Genomic DNA, 25,063 nt, shown 5'->3' with positions numbered 1-25,063 from the left:
AATATTTTGACTTTGATGGACTGTGAAGTCAAACGGATCTCTTCTTCTGCTGGCCGATCAGTCAATGGGTTCGGATCCAAGTGCAGGATGATGGGCTGGCCCGGTGAATGTCAAAATTAGGGCTTCGTTGCTACACTCGATTATAACCGTTCGATCACGATCCAAGGGGCCGGAACGATAGGAATCGCTCGAACGGAGGCGTATATAAACCCACGCCTCCGTTCTCCTCCGCTTTCGCTTACGTTGTCGAGTTTAGGGTTTGGGGCGGTTCTCCGCGTTGGCGAGATCCTTCTTCCCGAGGTGCGATCTTAGTCTTTTCCCGCTTGTTTTCTTCTCCTGCACTTCGTTTATACGAGTTTGTTCTTTGAATCACATCGATCTGCTATGAGACGGATCGTTGCTGTGTTTTGATTTCCAATCGATCGATTTTGTTTTTGCGTTTCATTCTTCTGGGTCCTTTTGTAGGATTTGTTTTACATATAGCTTTTTGGACTCTAGTCTGCTCTCTGCATCTGTTTTTGATCTTAACATGTTTCTTGGTATTTATGGTCAATCTTGTTGCTTGTTTACACCATATGTGTTGGTCTAATTGTAGGGTGGGTGCTATATCCAATTAGGAAAGCATTATCTATTAGTATCGTTGTCTTGGGCAATCTTCTGATCCATTTGATTCGATGTTTGCTGTAAGTTACCAACGAAAGTTGCAGGCCGCCGGCGTTTTTGATCTAAAACCATTCCTACTTTGGAAACTTCGTTCTCATAAATTGTTAGGTCAGCCGGTTTGGATTAAGGCTTCCGTGATAATGTTTGTCTCGAAATATATTGGTGGTTAGATCGAGTTAGAACGAAACTGTATTCTGGCATGCTTTTAGGGGTTACAAGTGGGTGACTTTTTTGGGTTTGCTTGTCCAAACCTTCCATGGTACCTATTTGGAACAGCTTAGTATTTTAAAGTTATTTTTGTACATAGAGGAATCCCTTGGTGCTTAGAATATTATTCTAGCTTGTTGAGCAAGCTGGGAGGTTTCTAATGTTTATCTAATTAGCTTTGTAGCCTAGATGGTAGGTCATGGGAAGGTCTCATCTTTTCCTGTGGGTCACTAGATTTTGGTTCCAAGTTCCTTGTCTTTCATTTAATATATGTAACCATTTGATTTTTATGCAGGCTTGACCAGGATGGTGAGAATCAGCGTTTTGAATGATGCTCTCAAGAGCATGTACAATGCAGAGAAGCGTGGAAAGCGGCAGGTCATGATTAGACCATCATCTAAAGTGATTATTAAGTTTCTCCTTGTAATGCAGAAGCATGGTTAGTGCTTTGATTATGTCTGTGTTTATACTATAAAAATTACATTGTTTTGATGATTCCTCGACATGTATGTTTCTCCAGGATATATTGGTGAGTTTGAATACGTGGATGATCACCGGGCTGGTAAAATAGTTGTTGAGTTGAATGGGAGACTGAACAAATGTGGTGTGATTAGCCCTCGCTTTGATGTGGGCGTCAAAGAGATTGAGCCTTGGACTGCCAGGCTACTCCCATCACGTCAGGTAAATTGCTAAAATCCTTCCATATCTGTTTATAGTTCTACATTTTTTATATTGGCAAAACTACAAGTATATAATTCAAAACTCAGCGATCTATGGACTTCAATTCCTCTAAATTTAGGTTTAACATTTATTTCCCTGTAAAATCTAAAAACTTGCGCAATGTGATCCTAGTTAAGTCCTTTTAGTTGACCGTGATTTTACTGTCAGTTGAATCTCTAATTGATGTTAATACTATAAAAGCTATTATGATTGTAAGATTGTTAACAATATTTTCAAGTATGTTTTGTTCTAATACAATTCTCAAACTAAAACCAGTTACAAACTGTGGTGCTTGACTTGAGTATTCTGCAAAAAAAAAAACTTCAGTATTCTGTGTGATTCTTAATACTTGGGTAGACATGCTAATAATAAAATTTGTAAGGGCAGACATTTTCTTTATAAACTTTGCAAGAATAGATATGTAGATACTTGTTTAATTGTTTATTTGATGTGATTTGTATGGTAGCCATATTCCATTTCAGCTCCATTTTGTCAATGGTGTGAAGCATAAGATAAAACTAATGTCAATTTTTTCGGTACCAATGTATGCAGTTCGGTTACATTGTGTTGACCACATCTGCTGGAATCATGGATCACGAAGAAGCTAGAAGAAAGAATGTTGGTGGTAAAGTGCTCGGCTTCTTTTACTAGATGGGCTTTTTTTTTTATGAGGCTGCAGATCATAAATGTAATCCTTGTGAGAACTTGGTAATTTTGGATTATGGTATCCGTCTTCTCTGTCAGCTCCTGGATCTGGAGTCCATATTGAACAAGTCAGATACTCCATTTCAAAGTAGACCTGATTGATTCTGCTTCCAATAGTTTATTATCTTAATACTTAATCACGAAAAAAATTTAAATGTGGTTTAGTTCTTGGTAATACATAATTTCAACTGCATAAACTCTGATTCTTTCGAGTTGGAATTGTTTCATCAGCAGAAACTCTGATTCTTTCATACAAAGCTTTGTAATTGTTTCATCAGCAGAAACTCTGATTCTTTCAAGTTGGAATCATATGGGAAGATAAGAAGGTTTCATGTCTTGAGCTTCCATGGAGGAGTTGATTCTTGTTATAACGTGGGAAAACAACTTGCAGACTCACCATTGTTTTCATTAACATCTGCCACCTATCACGGACAAGGGCAAGGTGATATCTTGCTTAGAACGCATTCAAATTCAAAGTGAACTTATGGATTGGGCTAACTAAGGTAGTTAGTTTGTTAGTTATCTTTAGCGTTTCGGTTCTTATATTTTAAAAAATTATATTGACATTTGTGGAGATACGAGAGTGAAATAATTAAGTTCATTTATTCTAACGATGTTAGTTTTGTTGATGAAAATATAAAAATAAAAAGTAAAAGGATAATTTTAACATTTGATGGTGGATGGCATCGATAGTTGATGGTGGCATTGTTGGCGTTAGTGGTGGAGGACTCCTCTCTCGTTGCATCTGCGTCAATATCAATGCAAATGTTGACCTGTCGTCGCTCTTTGATTCATGCTCCCTCAACAATTTCTGTATCATCTTCGACTTCTTCATCGATTGGACCCATCACCTCGTTGTTGATCTCGACATTCCCTACGTCATCTTCTACTCCTCTAGCGCCTTCGGCATTTTCGTCCTCGACCACATCTAGTGACGTATGCCCCTTATCCCTTCTTTCGGCGTTGTCGCTTCCTCCTTTTCGATGATCCTCGCCCCTTCCTTCTCTTATTCCCACCTTCTTTCCGTCTATTGTCGCTACAAGGCCAGTGACTCAAACTGGGAGTTCATCATGGACTTTTTCCTGACCAACGTCGCTAGCTAGCTGGGGTGATGTCAATAACACCTTCGACAACCTAGAGGGTGACTACCTCCCTCGCTCTGGAGTTCATCATGGACTCTTTCCTAACTAATGTCGCTAGTTGGAGTGATGTCAACAACACATTTGACAACCTAGAGGGTGACTACCTCCCCCACTTAAGGCAGTCCTATGGCCACGGTCGTGCTTGGGTTGTGGGATCAATTCGCCTAACGGAAAACTTGGGGTGTGTGGCAGGCAAGAGGTCATGGCATGGTTAGACATGTGCTTGTCACGGTCGGTGGTGTACATCTGCTTCGGGAGCTAGTACATGTCAACGGAGGCTTAGATAGGTGGGATCACAACGATATTATAAAAAAGCAAGGTCTTTTCGCTATGGGCACTTGATAGGGCGGGAGCGGTTTGAGGGGGTGAGAGGGATGGTAATGCGAGGGTGGACGTCGCAGGTGGTGATCCCGGGCCACGCTATAATGCTTCGTTCGTGACTCACTATGGGTGGAACTTGATGCTGAAGGGGGTGACGTCGGGAGGTTGATGGAAGTGGAGTAGTTCGTGAATGTGAAGCTATTGGTAGAGGATAGAGGGGTAGATGTTAGGATGGGCGAAAGGTCTTGCCACGACCGACGCCATTGACATCGTCTATCACTAAACGTTAAAATTAATTTTTCTCTTTATTTTTATATTTTCATCAATAAAACTAATATCATTAGACTGAATAAACTTAATTATTTTAGTTTCATAATTATAGAGATGTTAATGTATATTTTTAAAGTGTATGGACCAAAACACTAAATGCAGCTAACTACATGGGGCAATACATAGTTAGTCCCTCTTGAATGCTATATCAATTTTGTTCTTCATTATCTATAAACCATGTAAAATAAAAAGAGACCAAGTAGATTCAAACTAGATTTTGCCACTAAGACATTATCGATTGAATCCAAATAGCTCAAAGCATTGATTTTTTTTGGGGCCAAGCTATGATTGGATTAAAATCAATTAATGTCAAATTTGGTCATCAGTGTTTTAAAGTTGACCCAACCTGATCTACTTTTTCGAAGGTTTGTTTCCTTTAGGTTCGAGCTCGAACCCAATCCAACCCCAATTTATCCCTCATCTCATCGGTGGCCCCATTTCAACCGGGTTACATTTCAGCAACCGGACTCAACCCAACCCATGTTTGTACCTATATAAAACCCAATTCAACCATGTTCTTTTCCCCGCGCTCTGCCGACCCAAATCCGTAAACGAAACCCTCACCGCAGCCCGCTACTCTCTCCGTCACGATCACCAGCTTCAGGAACCTCGGCCGCCCTGCCGGCCCCGCGGCTCCATGCTCAGGTCGTCTTCGCACTACACCTCTTCTCTTCTATTCTCTTTTCCTGGGGTCCTCGAGCTGACACTCCGTTCCGCGCGCGCAGGACGATGGTGTCGCAGCTGGTCAAGCACGAGCGCATCGAGACCACGGTCGCGAAGGTAATTTCTTCGAGCACTTGACCGTCTTTGCTGCCATGTCGTTGTTCGTTCACTTATCGTTTACCGCATGTTGTCAGGCGAAGCAAGTCCGGCGAATTGCTGATAACATGGTGCAGCTGGGGAAGGCATGTTTAAATTCTCTGCTTGTTGATTCTGATTCTTAGGGTCCTTGGTTTCGGATTCGTTGTAGCAGTTTTAAAATGCTTCATCGTATTAATGTACGATTGGAAGCACAATGTTAGGGTAAATGATTCTCACAGAACTTTAGGAAGTTGATGGATGAATTTAAGGAGGATTTGGTGATACAAGCACAAGCACTTTGTTGTTTTTGATGAAATTTTTTTAATGATATTTTCTTGCTAAAATCTAAATGCTCTAGAGCATTTTTTTTGTCCTCAATTTGAGTGGTTTGTTCATCTCGGGATTTAACTGTTCCTTCTCGTTTAACTGTTCCTTCTCGATAGTTTATTTATCTACACCAAGCGATTATTTGGCAAAAAATTAGAATCAATGTGGACAAAGACTTGCTCGTCTTACTCCCAAGAAAATCATGCTTATATATGCCCATATATAAGCGATCAACTGTTCTTATATATATATGTTCATCAAGGATACAAAGTCTTCTTTGCTTAAGTCAAATTCTGACCGATTCAATGCTTATGTTTATTTTATGTTCCTTTAGTCTTTCCCCCTTTTTTTTTTTTCTCTCATGATGTTTTACCTTATAGAAGACTATTTCTTTTTTTTTTTAAGATTATGTTTTTAATGATTTGGAGCAGAATTTTTAGGTCTCATTTAGCCATTTTGGTAAAGGGGAAGACAATAACTACATTCTGTGTAAAACTACTTCTGTAATACTATGTATAAAGCCAGATTAAAAGCAACGTAGGAACACAAATAGCTGAAATATCCCTATCATGTGGGTGAGTATAAGATAGAGAAACTTAGCAAAGAATGCATCTTATACACATGCTCCTTTTTTTGTTCAAAGTTTGAGAAATCTACTTCATCTTCAGCAGAACTAAATAATGGGCCGCATGTCTGGCATCTCTTATTGTCAAACCAATTGTTTTTTCTGTATTTGCTTCATTTCTTTAATAATTTATTTATTAACTGTTCCCTAGTTTTGTAGATCTCATGATCAACATAACTAGAACCACATAGGTGGATATGGTCATTGTTTATTATATCAAGAGTTTGACTCTTTACAGGATACACTTCATGCTGCATGTGTGCTGCTGCTTTTGTTCGTGGTGATGATGTTCTTCATAAATTGTTCACAGAGCTTGCTTATCGCTACAAGTAAATGTTTGATCTATTCACCTTGTTTTGCCTGTTCCGTTGCTAGATTCGGTGAAAACTTTGTTATCAATATAAGGGACTGAGTAGGCGGATATACAAGATTGCTTTGAACATTCATACGAATGGGGGATGCTGCGCCAATGGCATATATCAAGTAAAGTTTTTTTTCTTGATTTGCTCATCTGAGAAATTATTTTAGTGTCAATATTAAGCACATGGTGTTTTCACTTCTTGTTCTTGTATTGTTCATTCTCACACCATATAAACGTATGAATATGTGTCCTGCATGATAATTTACTTGACTGGAAAAATTATTATGTTTTGATTATCTCAAAGTGATTTGTTTCAATTTTGTTTATAGATTTTGTTCTAGTCATCATCTTTTCATTGTTTAAAATAATCTACCAGGTTTAATTTTCATCTAACCCCTACTTTTTAACAGGTGTTAGTTGAACTGTATCTTTGTTTCACGTTTTTGTTCAAATGAAAGTCTAAATGCTACCCGTTACATCAAAATATCCTGGATGGCTTCACATGCTCATTTAGATGTGTTGCTTATATGTTGATTATTTTTGGTTTTGAAGATCATAAAATGACTAGTTCATTTCTCTTCCAACCTATAACTAAGACACATTTTATAGGTTCACCTATATTATCTGTATGCTTCTGAGAGCTCCTTCTGATCCCCGATCAAAATCCAGTGCTAGCCAAATGGAAACGCTGCACAGAAAACTGATCCTTCTATTTCAATGTGGTTGCGGTGCAACTTCTTGCCATGGTTAGGCCTTTTAATGCCCAAGTATTCGTACGTAACTATTGCAATGGCATCGGTGCATGGACAGGCCATCTTGTTCATAATTGTAATAATTATGACACATATCAATGGCATATCATTGTCATAATTGTAACAATTACGACAATGATATGGTGCGATCTCCAATGCTTTATTTCCTACTATGGAATGATGCAGCCAGATATGGTTCATGGTTGCTGGGACTGCTTTGAGTTTGTGTGTTTGCTCGATGAGAGAGGTTACTGGGCTCGGCGACCACCATTATTAGCACCCATGGCAAGTGCTTGTCCAATTAAATATTGTCCCAAGTGTTAGTACCGTGAACTGACTCGGGTTTTCAACATCTAGAGCCCCCAAATCTATACCAAAAACGAACCATCAACAAACTTGAGATTAAACCAAGGAAATAATAGCTGATAAACAAGTGAAGACACCTGACGCGAGAATCTGATGAAACATGCAAATAGCAGATAAACCAGGTAATATACTTCATACAAGAAATCAAGCAGCAGGCAAGCCGCGGAACAAGTCCCGAACCAGGATAGACACTAGAACTACAATACAACGCTACACAAAACCAGACAGAGAGAGACACATGGGTACAAAGATACATGTACTTGTTTACAGCCACCCTCCTCGTTGAAACATCTGTGAAGGAAGCTATTCATCAATCCATCCTCAACCGTACAAAGACGTCTCAAGCACTATTTGAACAAGGCATGATTTCCAAACAAACCCAGGACTACAAAGAACAAGCTCAGAAGCACTTCCGGTGGACAATTGCCGGACCAGATTCTTCGTATTCCCCCTTGGTAATCCACATCTGCAGATTTAAGCAAACGAGGTGGTCAAATAGAGTATAGATAGATCAGATCCGTTGCATGGCTTAAACTAAGATGTATAAAGCTTTACCTGCTGGAAGGTACTGAGGGAGGCAAGGATGGAGCCTCCTATCCAGACACTGTATTTCCTTTCGGGTGGGGCAACCACCTTTATCTTCATGCTGCTTGGTGCAAGCGCTGTGATCTCCTTGCTCATGCGATCGGCAATACCAGGGAACATTGTTGATCCACCGCTAAGCACAATGTTGCCATACAGATCTTTCCTGATATCCACATCACACTTCATAATAGAGTTGTATGTTGTCTCATGAATTCCAGCGGCTTCCATGCCGATCAACGATGGCTGGAAGAGCACCTCCGGGCACCTGAATCTCTCAGCCCCAATCGTGATAACCTGCCCATCGGGAAGTTCATAGCTTTTCTCCACAGCAGAGCTAGTCTTGGCAGTCTCCAGCTCCTGTTCATAGTCAACAGCAACAAAGGCAAGCTTCTCCTTGATGTCCCTTACGATTTCCCGTTCTGCAGTGGTAGTGAATGAATAACCCCTCTCTGTCAGGATCTTCATCAGGCAATCCGTGAGATCACGACCAGCAAGATCCAAACGAAGAATGGCATGAGGTAGAGCATATCCTTCATAGATAGGAACGGTATGGCTGACACCGTCACCAGAATCAAGCACAATACCTGTCAAAATGGCATTTAGCTTGGGCATCTCAGTTGAAAATAAAAAAGAATGACCAACTCCATCACATCAGGCAAGCGATCACAAGATACTAACCAGTAGTACGGCCACTGGCATAGAGCGAAAGGACTGCCTGAATAGCAACATACATAGCTGGTACATTGAAAGTTTCAAACATTATCTGGGTCATCTTTTCCCTGTTTGCCTTTGGGTTAAGAGGGGCTTCGGTGAGCAGTATAGGATGCTCCTCAGGAGCAACACGGAGTTCATTGTAGAAGGTATGGTGCCAGATCTTTTCCATGTCATCCCAGTTGCTGACAATTCCATGCTCAATAGGATACTTCAGGGTGAGGATACCCCTCTTGGACTGTGCTTCGTCACCAACATAAGCATCTTTCTGGCCCATCCCAACCATAACACCTGTGTGACGAGGTCGGCCTACAATGCTAGGGAAGACTGCCCTAGGTGCATCATCACCAGCAAATCCAGCCTTTTGACAAAATAAACACAAGACTCATTTCAATTTGTAAACCAAATGCTGAAAAAGAAAGAACCGTTGCTCATCTGCAACAAGTACAAACTAACCTTGACCATTCCAGTTCCATTGTCACAAACAAGTGGTTGAATATCCTCTGCGTCGGCCATTTCTTATAAATCTGTGAAATGCAAGTGAGAAAGGAGCTTTCTGATTAGGACAAGAAGACTTTTTTTGTCCTTTATCGAGGCTAGTTTAATAAGATACAACCTTGAAGTCATCTAGAATTTGTGTTCAAGCACATCATACAAAAGAAAATAATCATACTAAAAAGTTATATAAGCAGGACATCATATTAGATGACGGCCATCCGAGTTCATTAAGGTTCATCGTGGCATAAAGCCGCCAGATACATGAGATGAAAAAACTTACTTCAAATGGGAAAGCAATAAAAAGCTGTCATGGGATCTTTTAAATTGCAAAAGTGTCCTACAAAATAAGAAGGAACTTCATTTCAAATCTGAAAAGTTCCAAATATTTCACGCAAGTATCTAACCCGTATGCAAAGCATGTACATACATGTCACAGTAAGGGTATTGCATCACGGAAACTTGCAAAATAGTGCATATACATTGACCCTCCGAGGCCTTATAGTGGCTGGAGACTCGTGCATTGGGCCATCCTTAGTCGGGGAATGTGCAGAAATCCCCAAAACTTTTAATGTTTACCCATCGACTTAGGTTCCCTAAACATGCTAAAATAATCCAAAGGCATAGTTCAGCGATATCTTGAACTAGTACTGTTATTCCACAAGAAAGAATTAATTTTGATAATACGATTCAAAATAACACTCCAGATGGTGGAAATTCCATTCCCAAGGTCGTTCAGTTGATGCATTCCAAGTTGAGCTACAAGGCCAGATCCAACATAAGCACTAACAAGATAAGATAAAAATAGGATACGAGAGGTTAGAATCCTTAGAAGTATCAATGCTCAAAAAGGAGCAAAAAAGGCCAGTGTGTGAAAATGAGTCCATCAATTAATTTACACACGACTAACAACAGAAATATCGATGACACAAAGAAGTTCTTACTGGATATAAGTGAGCTGCTATTCCCAGATCAAAGCAGCCTTTAGTTCCAGAACGTTAAACCAAAACTACTGGAAAAGATAGATCCAACGATCCAACTAAAACATTAGCAAGGATTTGAAGAACACGGCCGTTTGACGGCCAAAACATACTAGATCGCGTCCGATCAACCGATCCGAACACAAAAGCCCAAGATCTGAAACGATCTGGCACAGCGATGGTATCCAACCATCACAGTGCTCCCGATTCACTCGGGTAAGGAGAAGATTCCAAGATCTGGCCCGCGCGAGCCACAAACGTGCAAAGACAATCACAATAACACACGAAAGAACAGAACAAGAAGATCGAGAGACTGCGAGCTGACCTCGTCGAAGAGCGCAATCCAGACGAGATTTGACCTCCGCGAGAGATCGTAGGAAGGGTTGGTGACGAGCGAGAAAGGAGCTCTCCTCACCCAAACCAAGAAATGGCACGGGGGAGATGAGGTCGTTGGCCCCTTTTATAGGCTGAGATGGACCGGTCCATTTCCGGCCCAAAGGTCTTTAAACAGCTACTAAATGGGCCTTCCACAATCAGCCCATTGGATTTGAAGCTTTATGGGAAAAGTATTTCTTTTTTTACTCTCCTTATTGCTTATTTATTTAGAAAGATTAGTAATTAACCTTTTTATCCCAAGTATATGCCATTACATTCACAACCATGCTTGTAAGTTAGAACTTTTTTTATTTTTTTATATATAAAATAATTAAAAATTATAATATGCCTCGAAGCAATTCCAACTTGTTACAAAATAAATTTTACGGTTTAATAGGTAACATAATTGAACCCATGAATTTAATCCAAGTTTAGTACAAAAAATTTTGCTTCAAAATGAAATATATTTTTCTCTTACTTCCTTTAGATTGTGTTCAAATTGTTAGGGAATGAATCACATAGAGGTGTGTCCCAAGAGAAAAGGTGATCGATGGATTTTATTGTTTGCATATCACAAAATGGGATGAACTAGTAATTGCTTTGTGTGCATGAATAACATGTTGCGTAGGTCAAATAGAAACATTTGCTTAGAAATATTCAATGAGAGAATACTTTCGCAAAATGATTGAATAAGAAAAAATGTTATTATTTAGTTGTTGTAAATTATGTTGCTAAATACCTATTTATTTTTTGTATTATAACACAATTGATGATTTTTTTATTATAACTAGAAGAGCCAACTTGATTTCCACTACTGCATGTTCATTGCATGTGAGTGGGACCCTTTTTTTTTGTTTACTTTATTTCATGCCAGTTATGCAATCTGATCATTTCATGTGCATAATTAATGAATGGACAGTCTGATCCATACATTCTCTCATTATTAAAATATGAAAAAGTAAAACAACATGACATTTCTATTTTTCTTCCAATTTTTTCTTTCATTAATTAAGTACACACTTTTTCTAGTATAGCCCACCAGGGTCTGTCGTACCGAGCGAGCGGTACGTACCGGTTCGATAGGTTATCAGTACGCGGACCGATTGTTACCGGTCTGAGTGCACTATAGCACTGTAGCAGTGCTACAGTACTCGATACACCTGGGTGTACCGCTCGGTATACCGTACCGTACCGGTACCGAACCCAGGTCGAAATACCAGTACGGTACGGTATTACGAACCTTATAGCCCACATTAAATATTATAACCTTATATTTTTTTCAAAAAAATTATTATTTCAAAATTCTCCTAAAAAAATCTCCATCTTGAAATTAAAATAGAAGGTAAAAAAAATACTTACGAGATATTAAACTAAATGTATTTCTTTATAGGTGTAGAATAACAATCTAAACTAAGAGATTTTTATCTTTAAAATTATATCTAATCAATTTATGTAAAAGATAAAAGATAAAAATGTTAAGATCTTTCGAAAGATAATTTTTTAAATCTTAACACTCTCCATTAAGATATACTTTTGAAGTTAAATTTGAACTTGTGATTTTTATCTTTGCTCTTAATGTCATGCTTTTTTGCAAATAATATGATCTGCATTTAAAACCACAGCCAGTCCACCTAAATTTTGTTGCCAAAGCCTTCATCAAATAATATATGCATACATTAGAGGTCGCAGAAATTGTCTGACCTGCAACTTGCGTTCAACAAGAAAGCTGCACCTCAACGGACTCACTGTCGCTGCACAGAGATTATGAATTCTGCTCCGCTAGAAGTTGAAATCACGTGAAGTTGCCAGTGATTATTTAGTCTGCCGTTGCATCCCTAGATTGTTCTAGCCGTTAAGCTCTCTCTCTCTCTCTCTCTCTCTCTCTCTCTCTCTCTCTCTCAGACATTCATGCTAGTATTCACTTGTTCAAAACGACGCCTTTGCTCTTCGAGGAAATGAAGGGAGTCAACTTCCCCTGTGCATCCCCAGCATCAGCAGCAATATGCACCAGCGTAGGCCGAAGGTCCATGGTCCGAGGCAGCGCCGGAAGGGCCATCGACCGCCACACGCCTCACCTGGGAGATCCGCGGCGAGCAAAGGCTGCTCTCGACTCCGTGTCTCATGCTCCCACCAGGACAAAATCCCACTTCCAAACGAGCAGGGAGAGTCCGAGAGAACCAACTGGCCGCAGCAGTCATCCGGGCTCCTCACGAGGTTTACTGGACGACGACGCATTTGATGTGTTCCCCAGCGTGGGGACTGCTGCTCCTGTTACCTCAGCAGACCCGTCCTCGCTTCAGGGTGCCAAGAAAGATGAATCCGCCGTCTTCAAGCCACCACCATCTCCCCCTGCTGCCTCGAAGGAACAGGTTTGAGAGACTATGTTCCGTGCTAGTATTCTTCTGAGTTGCTGTGATCGTAGTAAGTTAAGATGGAGGTGTTTTCGAAGGTCGTGCATTTGAGGGTCTCTTTGCACTGCAAATGCTGCGAAAGGAAGGTCAGAAAGCACGTCTCCAAGATGGAAGGTGAGAGCACAAGTTTGACCCGGTCAACCTTTCTTTGTTCATGGTTTTCAACATGCTGTTAGCTTAAGGATTTTGTTAAGCAAGGCTACACTAATTTGGGAAAGCAGGCGTGACATCATTCAACATAGATTTGGCGACAAAGAAGGTGACGGTGATGGGAGAAGTGACGCCGCTGGGAGTTCTAAGCAGCGTCTCCAAGGTTAAGAACGCGCAGCTCTGGCGATCGCCGCCACGCTCGTCATCTTCCTCTCGGTCAAAACTCGCGTCTCTTGGGCGCCGGTAGAGGTACGGTGTGGGGGTGGCGTGGGGTGGGGGATGTGTGAAAGAAATTGAAGGGAAGATTATGATTCTTCTCTTCATCTTATCAATTTCCTATCTGTTGTTTCCTTGGAAAGTATGCTGGTCAGTCTAATTAATTTAGTCTGTGCACTACAAGACGAGACAAGGCTGCAGTTAAGATCCTGTTCCTAAAATGGTGAGCTTAACAAGATTCCTGTTCCTGCTTGCCCATTTGGTTTGAGGACTCCCCTGTCCTCTTCATTGGTTTTAATATCAAACCTACTACAACAGTCTGCAATTAACCAGCAAGCAAAGCCGAATAGCAGCGGTTGTTCAAAATGTCATGTCTCAATTCAACTTCAAGTCCGTCGCAAGTTTAATATCGAGAAGTGATTGGGAATTTGCAGGTGATCATGTAAATTCTAAATGGAAAGAAAGCAATAAAGAATTCAAAGGGTTTGATAAATGCATGAGATTAGGCATTACGTTTAATATCAAATGAACAATTGAACACCTTCATCACTCAGCTGTGTAAAAATGTGCATTATATAAGGTACAACTGCTTTTGGATCCTTTCTGCTCTTTGTAGAACTCACATTTGGGGAATGGCAGCAAACTGTTCTTGAGAAGCTTTGCCTTGTTCGCCTCTGTTGTGACTTGGATGAAGTGAAAACTAAGCAGGTGATTTCAACATATGACTCTTTAGGGCGATAAGCTACAAAAGAGTACAAGCTATAAGTATAAAGATTAAAATGAACAAGACAGGGACCATTTCTTTACAGGTTATCCTCAACATTATTTACCGACCACTGACCTCAGGGGAGGGAGTAAAGAATCCTCGAATAGTCATCGCTAATTTACAAATGTAAACAGCCCCTTAATAGAACGATAGTAACAAATTTGCTTGTTTGAATCAAATGAACCAAATTACCGCCTGGCTGGCTGCTGGTAAAAATGGTGGAATCGTTAGTCACCAGGAACTGCAGTAAAAGGTTGAGGCATGCTATTTTGATGGACTAGCCCTCGATGTTTGGCAATGGCATTTTCCAATAATTCCAAGAATTATATTCCTCCTGCACAACAGAGCAAAAGATCAATTATCCGAAAGATTGATTAACTGAAAATTCATAATGCATTTAGATTAAAAATGCAAGTGCTAGACCATCGTTCTTTGACTCTTTTTTCTAGTAGAATGTTCGGCATAATCGCCATACACAGGATCATCAATCCTTCATGGATGAATACACACCTGCTCAACCAAAGAAGTGGGTGGAAACATATCATTCACCAGGGTATGCAAGGAGGTATAAGATTTCACATCAATGCAGTGATTGATTGCCACTTCACCCTGTCATTAAGAAATAACATCAATAGGACCATGCCATAGTAAATATTCCTTGCAAACATTAAAGTTGTAGAGCAGCACAGCTACCTTTGGGTTTATGATGAATATCTTTCCTTTGGGAATCCCAATTTTTCTGTAGCTGAGCTCATCAGTGTCTCTGTTCCCAAAGCCCGCATAAAATGGGTTGTAATCAGAAGGAAAAAGTGCTTTAATATCCTGCAAAGGGAAAAGACCTAATCAACAAACTTGAGTTTGATATTATAAAGGAAAATGTAAATTTCTGAGAAAATCTCTGAATCCATTCCGCTAATAAAACAATTATAAGTAATTGACAACTCCCATGCTTAGAGAACTACAACGGCATCTTATGTAACTCTAGCATTTAACAAGAATAATTTATGAACTATGGTGTATTGGACAAGATGAACGATAGTTTACCCAGATTCTTTCAACAACAATGGCATCTTTCAACTTGTGTTATCATTCTAGAATTTGATCTGTGAAAAAATCCAAGTGGAGAATTTAAAGTTTCTCTCTCTTAAACTCATGCCAATATAATAAGAAAGTAGTTTACTGATAGAACACCAGTCAACTATGTAACTTGAAATGTTTACCCAGTTTAAGTGTGATTCAGTTGTGCACCAGAAGGATTTCTGGTCATGGATAACAGAAGAATGAGACTGTCCCTCTTATACTAGAAATTAGCTAGAGGAGACCTATATAGTCTTGTCTGATGTTATGTATACCATTATTTACAGACTCGATAGGCAGTCAATAGAATTCCAAATTTCTAGACTTGTAGTGATAAAGGATGTTCCTAATAATTTTCTCCTAGCTAAATATCCAGATGAACCATGCATGCCATTGTTGTAAATCATTTTGGTGGTCATGCATGCTGGGGAAATATAAGTTCACTTCTTGTTGAACTGATTCTACATGTTTGTCTCATATAAAGAAGAAACAGAAGATGCATATCTATTAGGGCAAATAATTACCTCCAAACATGCAATCTTGAACTCATGAGGCGCTCTACGTATAACTGTCAAAGATATAATCCGGGAATTAGGAAAATGGAATAAAAGATCCAACACCGTAGTATTGATTAGTGGTAAAACTTTATAGTCTTCAATAATGATGGACAAAAAATGCTTGGTTAGCCTTTTCTATACATGTTCAACAAAAATTGAACAAAAGAAAAATACCAATGCATACAGTCAACATATCATCTAAATACAAGTAAAATCTATTCGTAGCAGAAACTGTTGAAGATTGCCTGTGGCAGAGTCAGCTGCTCGGATGAGACTCTAATAGAACTGTTGCTTGATTAACAGTTCACGAGAATCAATGTCTTTGCGCCATTTCAACTTGTGAGGGAAGAGCTTAAAATTTGAAGTAAATGACTATAGATCTTTAACAAAAATTCCATTGCCACAAACAAAATCTTCAAGATAAGAAAAAACCAATTTACCTTCTCTATAAAGCGAAGGGAACAATCCATCAGGTGAAATTACAACAGGCCCATTAGGTAATGCTTTCCCATCCTGAAAATAGTTAGAGATTCAGAGAATATTGATTTAGAATAATTATGATAATTTAATGACAATTAATTGTGAACCAAAAATTGTTGGAAATAGAAGTAAGCCCTTTCTCACAAGGAGCCAATGCATTTATTACAATCAGGCACATGATAAGATATTCTACATAGTTAAACCCAGGTATTGAAGTGATCATGGTTATACCTGTTTAAGATTGAGAAGAAAACTTCTAGTAAGATATGCCTGAACAATAGCCCTTGCACTCAGGAATAGCAGTTGATAGCCATTTTCCTGGTCAAGAATGAGACAAAGGCATCATTTTATATATTACGTAGCACAAAGTATGTGCTTATTCCATTGCAAAAAATAACAGCAGAATAAACATATGTCCATATCTGTGGCAAATACATTTTCTGACCAAAAGAAGCAGCAGGCAAATATATACTTCAGAGAGTGTCAAATCATCCTAGAGAGATTTCCAGTTAAGAGAGATACTATACTGTAAATTAAGAAAAATGAACCTAAAAGCAAAACAAACAGTACTAACATGAGAAAACTCTGAACAAACATTATATTATATAAATGTACATATACATACGTACATACATACATACATACACACACACACACGCTGAAGTTAAGAGTACATTTTAAGAGAGTTGGTAGTGGTGCAAATAAGTTCAGAAAACAATTAGTACTAAAAGATCTTGATTCAAAGATTGACAAGATTTTAAGAATGTAAAGAACTTTGAAAGATATATAACAACCAAAAAGATGCAAAAGAGTGTAAGGATGATAAGATTCAAGGCTTATGATAATTTTTACAATAAACTTAGTACTAAGGATGAGGAAAATAATATTTTCCAAATTGCTGGTCCATTTCCGTGAATATGGTACACTGAAGCCGAAACAGACTGCAGTATTGCTGGGTGAGGGGTGAACAAGAAAGAAGACTAAGAAGAACAAAGAAGGAAGAGGAAGAAAAGGGATGAGGAGGTGATGTACCTAGCGACTGGCAAAAGGTGGTCAAGATGAGATACTCACAAGGACCTACACATCCAAGTCAGTCAGACTAGTGGATACCGGCCAAACCATGCCAAACTGTACGAAATTGAAAATCCTTGTGATAATTACTAGCAGAACTAAAACAGTATCCACTATGGAAATTTCTGGTGCTTCAAAGAGTCGAAACATACCAAAATGGTTCCATAAGTTGTAATGAGAGAAGATGAAAGATGAATAAGACTCAATGCAAAGTTAGCATAATAAATTGGAACTCGGTTTGCAATGGTAGCAAAAGCAAACTAATCTACAAAATGCTTTATAATCCAACCCTTGTTTCTTTGCTTCTTCTATTGCATTCAAAATTTTTAACACAATAAAGACTCACTTATGTAAACATATTCTTAGCACATTGATTTTTTATGAAAGAAAACCAATTCAAAACCATTTATTAGGTAGATACAAAGAGAGCCTATAGAAAAACAGCAAGAGCCCATACACAAATTTCTCAAATTAGTGCATAGCGTGTAACCTTTATTGCAGAAAAAAGTCCAGCTACCCCAGATTGAGTCCAATCCCTTCCAACCAGTGGCATGAACTGTCCTAGAACATCGGACCTAAAATATGCAAAATGAAGTACTCCATCATATCATTCTGAAATTACAAACTAGCTCATAAAATTAAAGGTAAAATGCATGAAATCAACACATAATACACAAGATAATCACCCTTTATAAAACCGCAGCTAGTTGGAGTGAAAACCATGATCAAATGTAGTTATGGAATTCCTATAAAATGTTAAAGTTTAGAATGAACCAATGGTTGATAAAGGCCCATGCAGTCTATTCCCATCACAATGGATACAGAATCAGATAATAGGTGCCTAATAAAACCTTTCCTTACGGCCTTTGAGATTTGAACAAATCACATCTGCACAATTCAAAATTTGGGGAGCTAATTCTTAAACTAATATGGGATTTAAATTTAAGAGCAATAACTTTAGTATGATGATCAGCTAAAAGCAAATAATTGCCTGGAACCTTCTTATATCATATCTACACTATAGGAGAACACAAAATGGGAACTGATACTGAAATTTATGCTTAGCCCTGATTGACCCTGATTTACATAGAAGCATGCTACGTTGAGTTTCATAGAAGCATACTGATGTACTTTTCTTTTCTTTTTTTTCCTTATGTATGTGTTGGATGTGAGGGCTATAACTTAAGCTCTAATGTCTATTATTTCCAGAAATCCTTCATAAAAGCACCTATGCAACAGTATTGATAGCCATCCGAAGTTGTTGCCACGAGATAGAGAGTTCATAACTAGGTACCTTATTGGGTCTTTCATATAGTTCCACTAAGAACTGTTGGAATTTTTTATTGGAAGCGAAGAATGTATCTATTCCAGCATTAACCAGTTACTTTTCTTTTTTTAAGTCACTGACCTTCAGAATTTTTGCAGTAATTTTATGTATTTTCCTTAAAATTTCAAAAGAGATGTTGGGATTTTGATCATGTGTAATCAAAGCCAGCTAAAGTATCTTACCTTCGCACCGGATGCTAGTTAAGAAATAGCACAACAACAACTACAATTTCATGGATGATTCCTCTCTCAGCAATTGGAAGCAGCAGGAACATCATCTGAAGTAACTTTTCCATGATTGCCAACTGCTTGATCGACTTAAATAAACAACAAAATGCTTAATTCTGTAGCGTGTCAAGCTTGTTGACCAAAAAAAAGTTGAATGAACATAAAACATTTGAAGTTCCAGACTATGCCTATTAAACACCTAACAAAATCCTGAACGGAAGTTCTAACCCTCTATGTTAAGTCACAAGATTGTCTATTGTAGACCATATAGGATAAAGTAATTAAGATAATTTAGAAGTTATATCATTCTACAATGTACATTTCATTGTTAGCTGGAAGTTCGCTAGTATATTCCATGGTAGTATTAGCATATACTTATATGTATAGGTCATCTAGAACTACAACTAGGCAAATGAAGGTTCTTACTTTGTAATTGTTCCATCCACATCAGATATTACTATTCGTGCATTCCACCTCCACAAATAAATGTGTGCATCAACCTGTCAAAGTAGCCTGATCAGATGACTGGATCAAATTTATAGAAGCACTTGACAACCAAAGATCCATTAAAATAACATAAAACCTGTTGCCTCCCTAAAACTCTGGTAGAGAAACTAAAGGCTATCATATTCTGTCCCTCCTTTAAATTTAAAGAAGCAATCTGCTCATTTGTAGGAATATTTGTCCGAAAATATTGCTTGCGAGGAGACTGGTTCATGTTACCATTTGCTACTTTTTCTGCATTTGGACTTTGCAATCCAGACTCTGAATCAACAAAAAGGTCCTCATTAGATGAGTTGCTATTGCTATGCTGAAGAGACCTGTACCTCCTAAATGGAATTGGCCACAGTCTCCATCTGCGACTGGAGGAAGGTGAGACTCCTATTGCATCCTCTTTCAACTTTGCTGCATCCTCATGTTCAACAGGTATGCAGTCTTTTGGTTCAATTGAAATGTTTAGATCAAATACAGCCTTTCCAAGTATGATATGAGCAGCTTTATCCCAATGCAAATACTTGTTTCCACATCTGACAACAAGATTACCATTCTTAATAATGGATGAACCAGATGCCTCGAACTCTTCTTCAGATATACGATGTGCTTCAAAGAATTCCTCAGCAGAATTGCGACCCATACCAGGATGTAATAAGTTTCCACAAAGTGAAATTTCAAAACCTGTAGAGGATTGTGAATGAGTGACTGACAGAGCAAAAACAAATCATTACAAGGCCACGGAGTGGAAAAAAGGACCTAACTATTGATCCATATTGTTGTTATTCACTTACCCAACCCAGATATGTTACTTTCCATACAATGACTCTCCGTTGGATGGCATTCTTCTTCAGCAGCAGAACCACTAGGAGATGTTTGAAATTGTTCTTCATCATTAGTTACTGAATGGACAGAAGTAGTTGCACTCTCCTGTCGGGTAGTTTCAATGCTCAGGATCTTCTCATCAGAAATGACATATTCAATGTTCTCTACCATTAACCTCTGTGAGCATGATAAATCATAACCCTGATTCTGAGTCTGAGGAGCTAAATGTCGCTCAACCTCATCATCTTTCCATGTAGTGTCAACATTGTCATTGTCTTTCATATCTTCTGTTTTTGTCGTCAAGGTTTTTTGCGCATCAGACCTGGAGTTAGGATAATCGTTAATCGTAGGATCCTGGACTGTGATCATTATGAAAGAAGAAAATTTTGAGAATACCTGGACTCATCTTTTGCATCTAAGGACACATCTTGAAAATCAACATCCTCGGTATGTGACATAAAATCCAAACAGCTCTGAAATGTGTCATTTTTTCTCAGACCTGCAACAAGATCAGTAACATCACCCACTTTATAAGCCTCTTTATCAGATATAGGATTTTCTCTACGTGCATTAGGGACTTCCAGCTGCTGCTCAGAAGCATCTTTGTCTTTCACAGTTGATCCATCCAGATCACCAAACAAACCAGATTCCCATGCATCTCCTCTGCCACTGAATTCTTTGGTGGATCCTTCACCAGGTCCAAGGTGAAACTGAGGCGTATCCAATTGCACATTGTCTGTGGTCTCTTTATTCGACGAGATTGGTGCAGTCAGAATGTGCCCATCTACACTGATCAACACCATCTCTGAATTAGAGTCATTTGATTCTTTAACCATATCTTCCACCTCGTCAAGGCTCCCATAGTGGTAATTGCTAAACCCTGAGGACCCAGCTGAACCATTCGGTGAAGCTTGTTCATCTTGAAACATGTAAGACTGCTCATCACTTATAGCAATTTCCCCCTTTTTTGTGTCAAAATCATTCTTCTGATCAACGACATTACTGTCAAAATCAATGCTAGGTCTCGAATTTAAAGTGTCGGATTCACCTATAACCTGACTGCTTGATCCTGCATCATCACTTCCTGGCACAACCTCTCTCATGAAATAGGCCTGCCCAGAATTATCAAGATACATATGGAAGTTCGCTTCAACGCCATTGACGGAGATCGTAACGACCTTCTCAGCACCTTTTAGAACACCTTGGAACTTCCCAAACCGGACATACCACGGTGTACTGCGGTAGGTACCATCCTCTTGCTGGACAACAATGACATCGACAGCGCCACCAAAAGGGTGGAAAGGGGTTGCCACCGAGTAAACGCCTTGAGAGATGAGGCTTCCAACTCTTCCCACCACATTCATCTCGAACAACGCTAGAAAAGACTAGTGCATAATCTGTAGCTTTCGAGAAGGCAAATTTGAAGAAAATCCTCTTAACCAGCTCGCCAAATATCAAGATTGGATGATCAAACAGATTCCATTAAACTAAACCTAACTTTGCTCCTTATAGGTGGTGTCCTACTTCCACAGATGCTGACGTTCTGCCAAATTCTGAGACAATTAATTGGTTTAATGTGTGTTAGACCAAATTCTCGAATATTACATATCAAGAATGCAGCAAATCGTAATCTAAATACATTAACACAAATAAAAGATACATTTTTCTCCATCAACTCCCAGTAAAATTCTCATTTTGCTCTCCACCGTCAGCCAATTAGAAACCCAACACAAAACGAGATAATTGCCAACGTAGGACGAAGAAAAAGAAACCCTAGCAAAATCCTAACCTCGTTATTGCAAATCAAGAAGAGCCCCATTCACCAAAATTCGTTCTCACCGATGAAATCAAACAATTGAAACCAAAAAATATGAACGTAACGAAATCGAATCAACGATTTAATCCCGGAAACATGAGCTAAGAGATTGAAGAATCAAAGAATTGATCCAAGCGAGTACGAAGACGAATCGAAAACGAACGAGCCAAAGAAGACGACTGCCGACCAGGCGAAGAGAACACCGCGCGGGCACGTGGCATCGATTCTTTAACTACGTCGGTACCAAATCTTCGGATGCGGCGATCGGATGATGATTCCGCAAACGCACGCATACAAAGATCCGTTCGTTAGCCCCTCGCTCGGACGATCGGCTCTATCTCGTACGAGCTCCGGAGCCGATGGTGGGCGAAACGAGACGCGCTTGAGCTAAAAAGGGACGCCCGGCGGTGTCCGCAACCCGTTCCGTTCCCTTCCCGTTCTTATCCGATGAAACCGGAGAAAATTTCTTTCACATAACCCCCCCCAAGAAAACTACGTTTAGCTTCGAGTCCCCATTATACTTGGCACATCACAATCATTTCTTCCGAATAATAACGGCGTCCCTCTCGCGTGGCTGAGAACGTGCGCGGGCTGCATAAGAGCCGAAGCGTTTTCGGCATTGTTTATTTGGGAGAACGACAACACGTGTACGGCACGTGTAGGATGCTCCCCCCTCGTTCTCCCCGCCGAAGGGAGCGGAGACATGTGATACGGTAGGATTTTGTGCGGTTACATGATGATGATGATGATGATATACAAAGTATGCATCACATGGGTAGAAGCCATGCTTGCGTGTCACCGACCAGATCCATGAAATGGTTGACCCTATCACCTTGACACGCTTAAGCCTCATCGCACACGTTTATGTCGTGCCCTACTAAAGTACTTCATTAATTGGCGTTTCAGTTTTGTTTATAGTGATGTTTTACTAAATATACCACTAGCAATTTTCTATTTTGTAAGTTCGTCCGACTCCTATAAGGATTATTGTAATTTAATCTTCTTTGATTTGATCAAATCCAATTAGATTCATGTCGGTCTCCTTAAAGTACAAACATTGTATAATTGCTATGATGTTACCTCTTTGGTTTTTTTTTTTAATGCATCGGAACCCCCCCAAGAAAAAAAACCGAACCGTCGACCGATTTGGTCCACCAATTTAGGCTATTTGAGTTTTAGAATAACCGAAATGCCCGTAATTAAATTCTCCAGTGGTGTATCGCATGTTTGATTTTATGTATCTTTTTCAGTTGGATATTAATCTCTATTTTCAAATATAATATATTTTTTATTTTCTTGATTTGCATTATTTTCTATTCCAGATTTGGTTCCTTAATTAGATGTTTGAGTCTTCAAATATTTGAAATGATCTTTTTTTCAATTATTTTCAAATGCCTCTAAATTCTAACTAACTCTTTTTTATTGTAAGGATAAAATATAAAAAAAATTTATTGTATCCTCTTTTTACTATTGATAAGGAATATTTCGGTCCCAACCACGTCGCAACCGGCACCGTATCACGCCCTCGCCAAGTCAGCACGAGTACTTTCACTTGATAAGTCAGGATTCGTACCAAGATGCTCTTCGGTCCATCCCGTCCCAAGATGCAGCGTCGTATGGCATCGTTCCATGCATTCCGGGACGGCGGTCGCACACATGTATCACCTCACCTTTTGGGAATCGATCGTCACGCCAAACCCGCATACGATCGATGTTGGGGTTCTTTTAACATATCAAATATAGATCAAACAATTGTTTTATAGAATCAAAACCTTCGTCTTGATTCAAAAACATACTTTATAGATCCAAAATAATAAATTAAGAATATTTACATAAAACTTATTTAAATCCACTATAATATGTATGAAATCCTATAACAATTAATAAACATATTAACACGGAAGCGTACTTGATGAATCCATTAGAGTATTTTCTGAATTGATCAGTGATTTGGTCTTCCAATTGCAGAGTATCTTTTGAACTTTAGATTTCTCTTTGACGGGTGAAGAGAAACTTCATTCGATACTACAATCGGGGACCATAACTTTATTTATAGTCATAACCGATGAATCTACAATTATGATTGTATTCATAATTGATGAATCTACAATTATGTCTTAAGAGTTTCATATTCCTAACTTATCTCGTCATTAAGTTAGGAATATGACTGGTGGTATCCACACAATTAATTTTCATAACAATTATGTCCCTTAGCCAAATAACTTTACTTTAATTAGATCACTTTAATTTTGGCTAATCAAAATAATGACTTAACACATTTAATTATACATGTGTGACTCTTAAAATTCTAACAATCTCCCACTAAGTCACATATGTATCCTTATAAATGTGATATTCTTTATGAGCTCAAAAACTATTGCCATTATTAAACAGGACATACAAAACAATCTCGTCCATTGACCATATTAATATAGGACCAAAGCGATTTTTGCTATATCAATCATGGCTAAACTCATTAATGATCACTAATATTAACATAACCAAATGACATAGATCAATTATGAAATGTGTAGCATAAAAATTACATGAATGTGATCTGTACATGTCAATTTTCAACTGGTCCAGCTTTATCTTTAAATTGAAGCTTTATTTCTGATCAGAAATTGTCTGTACAAATACATAATCTGGTATAGAACATACAACAAACATATGACATGCTCCTACTAAACTGAAGTTTTCTCAAATTCTGATATACCCATATGAGCAGTATGCTCATAAAAAAAAAAACTTGAGTGGTACATCTTTTGTGAGAGGATATGTGAACATAAAGTTTGTTCCTAAGTGTTCTATAGAAATTTATTTACTTTGTACCCTTTCTTTCACAACCATGTTTGGTACCTCGCAATTCCGCATTCATGGATTCATGATAGGAAGCTATAGTATCAAGTAAATATAGATTGTCATAAGTCATAAGTGAACCAGTTCCAATCATATTTGAATTTAAAGACAAAGTAAACTGATTGTTTCCAAATGAACAAGAATAACCAGATTTGTCCAAATAAGAAACAAAAATTAAGTTCCATCTAAATGATGGTACAATAAAAGTATCTTTTAAATTCAAATAATGTCCGGTACACAATAACAATCTAAATGTGCCTATAGCTTCCACATCTATCAATTTTTTGTCTCTCACATAAATACATCTCTCAGCATTATTGGGC

General features: G+C 38.7%; 4 protein-coding genes and 1 long non-coding RNA gene across 6 annotated transcripts; 3 read left to right on the top strand and 2 right to left on the bottom strand.

Annotated features, from left to right (window-relative positions):
* Nucleotides 1–54: 54 nt before the first annotated feature.
* LOC103991322 (small ribosomal subunit protein uS8) lies at nt 55–2,459 on the top strand. The gene is made up of 4 exons (XM_009410732.3): nt 55–300; nt 1,166–1,309; nt 1,391–1,551; nt 2,143–2,459. The coding sequence occupies exons 2-4, from the start codon at nt 1,177–1,179 to the stop codon at nt 2,239–2,241; spliced, it is 393 nt and encodes a 130-aa protein (XP_009409007.1). The 5' UTR covers nt 55–300; nt 1,166–1,176; the 3' UTR covers nt 2,242–2,459.
* Nucleotides 2,460–4,609: 2,150 nt separating this feature from the next.
* Nucleotides 4,610–5,233, top strand: LOC135642637 (uncharacterized). Its single transcript, XR_010498020.1, has 3 exons — nt 4,610–4,733; nt 4,814–4,868; nt 4,946–5,233. It is a non-coding gene; the product is annotated as an uncharacterized LOC135642637 (long non-coding RNA).
* Nucleotides 5,234–7,411: 2,178 nt separating this feature from the next.
* LOC103991321 (actin-101) lies at nt 7,412–10,530 on the bottom strand. The gene is made up of 5 exons (XM_009410731.3): nt 10,417–10,530; nt 9,073–9,143; nt 8,584–8,977; nt 7,876–8,489; nt 7,412–7,786 (listed from the first exon to the last, which is right to left on the bottom strand). The coding sequence occupies exons 2-5, from the start codon at nt 9,130–9,132 to the stop codon at nt 7,721–7,723; spliced, it is 1,134 nt and encodes a 377-aa protein (XP_009409006.1). The 5' UTR covers nt 9,133–9,143; nt 10,417–10,530; the 3' UTR covers nt 7,412–7,720.
* A 1,778-nt stretch (nt 10,531–12,308) lies between these two features.
* On the top strand, nt 12,309–13,704 carry LOC135643195 (protein SODIUM POTASSIUM ROOT DEFECTIVE 2-like). The gene is made up of 3 exons (XM_065159889.1): nt 12,309–12,835; nt 12,916–12,991; nt 13,099–13,704. Exons 1-3 carry the CDS (start codon nt 12,422–12,424, stop codon nt 13,272–13,274), a joined length of 666 nt encoding a protein of 221 aa, XP_065015961.1. The 5' UTR covers nt 12,309–12,421; the 3' UTR covers nt 13,275–13,704.
* Nucleotides 13,705–13,986: 282 nt separating this feature from the next.
* On the bottom strand, nt 13,987–22,367 carry LOC135643194 (phosphatidate phosphatase PAH1-like). Of its 2 annotated transcripts, XM_065159887.1 has the most exons (12): nt 22,069–22,366; nt 20,462–21,618; nt 20,035–20,387; nt 19,332–19,924; nt 19,175–19,248; nt 17,685–17,769; nt 16,355–16,441; nt 16,084–16,156; nt 15,611–15,654; nt 14,703–14,831; nt 14,520–14,618; nt 13,987–14,343 (listed from the first exon to the last, which is right to left on the bottom strand). In XM_065159887.1, the coding sequence occupies exons 2-12, from the start codon at nt 21,427–21,429 to the stop codon at nt 14,287–14,289; spliced, it is 2,562 nt and encodes an 853-aa protein (XP_065015959.1). In that variant the 5' UTR covers nt 21,430–21,618; nt 22,069–22,366; the 3' UTR covers nt 13,987–14,286. The 2 variants fall into 2 exon arrangements, 1 of the variants encoding a protein (XP_065015959.1); XR_010498167.1 differs by lacking the exons at nt 13,987–14,343; nt 15,611–15,654 and having other exon boundaries at nt 14,598–14,618; nt 22,069–22,367.
* Nucleotides 22,368–25,063: the final 2,696 nt, after the last annotated feature.

This window comes from Musa acuminata, chromosome BXJ3-7 (assembly GCF_036884655.1).
Source record: "Musa acuminata AAA Group cultivar baxijiao chromosome BXJ3-7, Cavendish_Baxijiao_AAA, whole genome shotgun sequence".
NCBI classification, from domain to species: Eukaryota; Viridiplantae; Streptophyta; class Magnoliopsida; order Zingiberales; family Musaceae; genus Musa; species Musa acuminata.
Note: the sequence above shows the minus strand (reverse complement) of the source record. Positions and strands in the feature narration are given on the sequence as shown.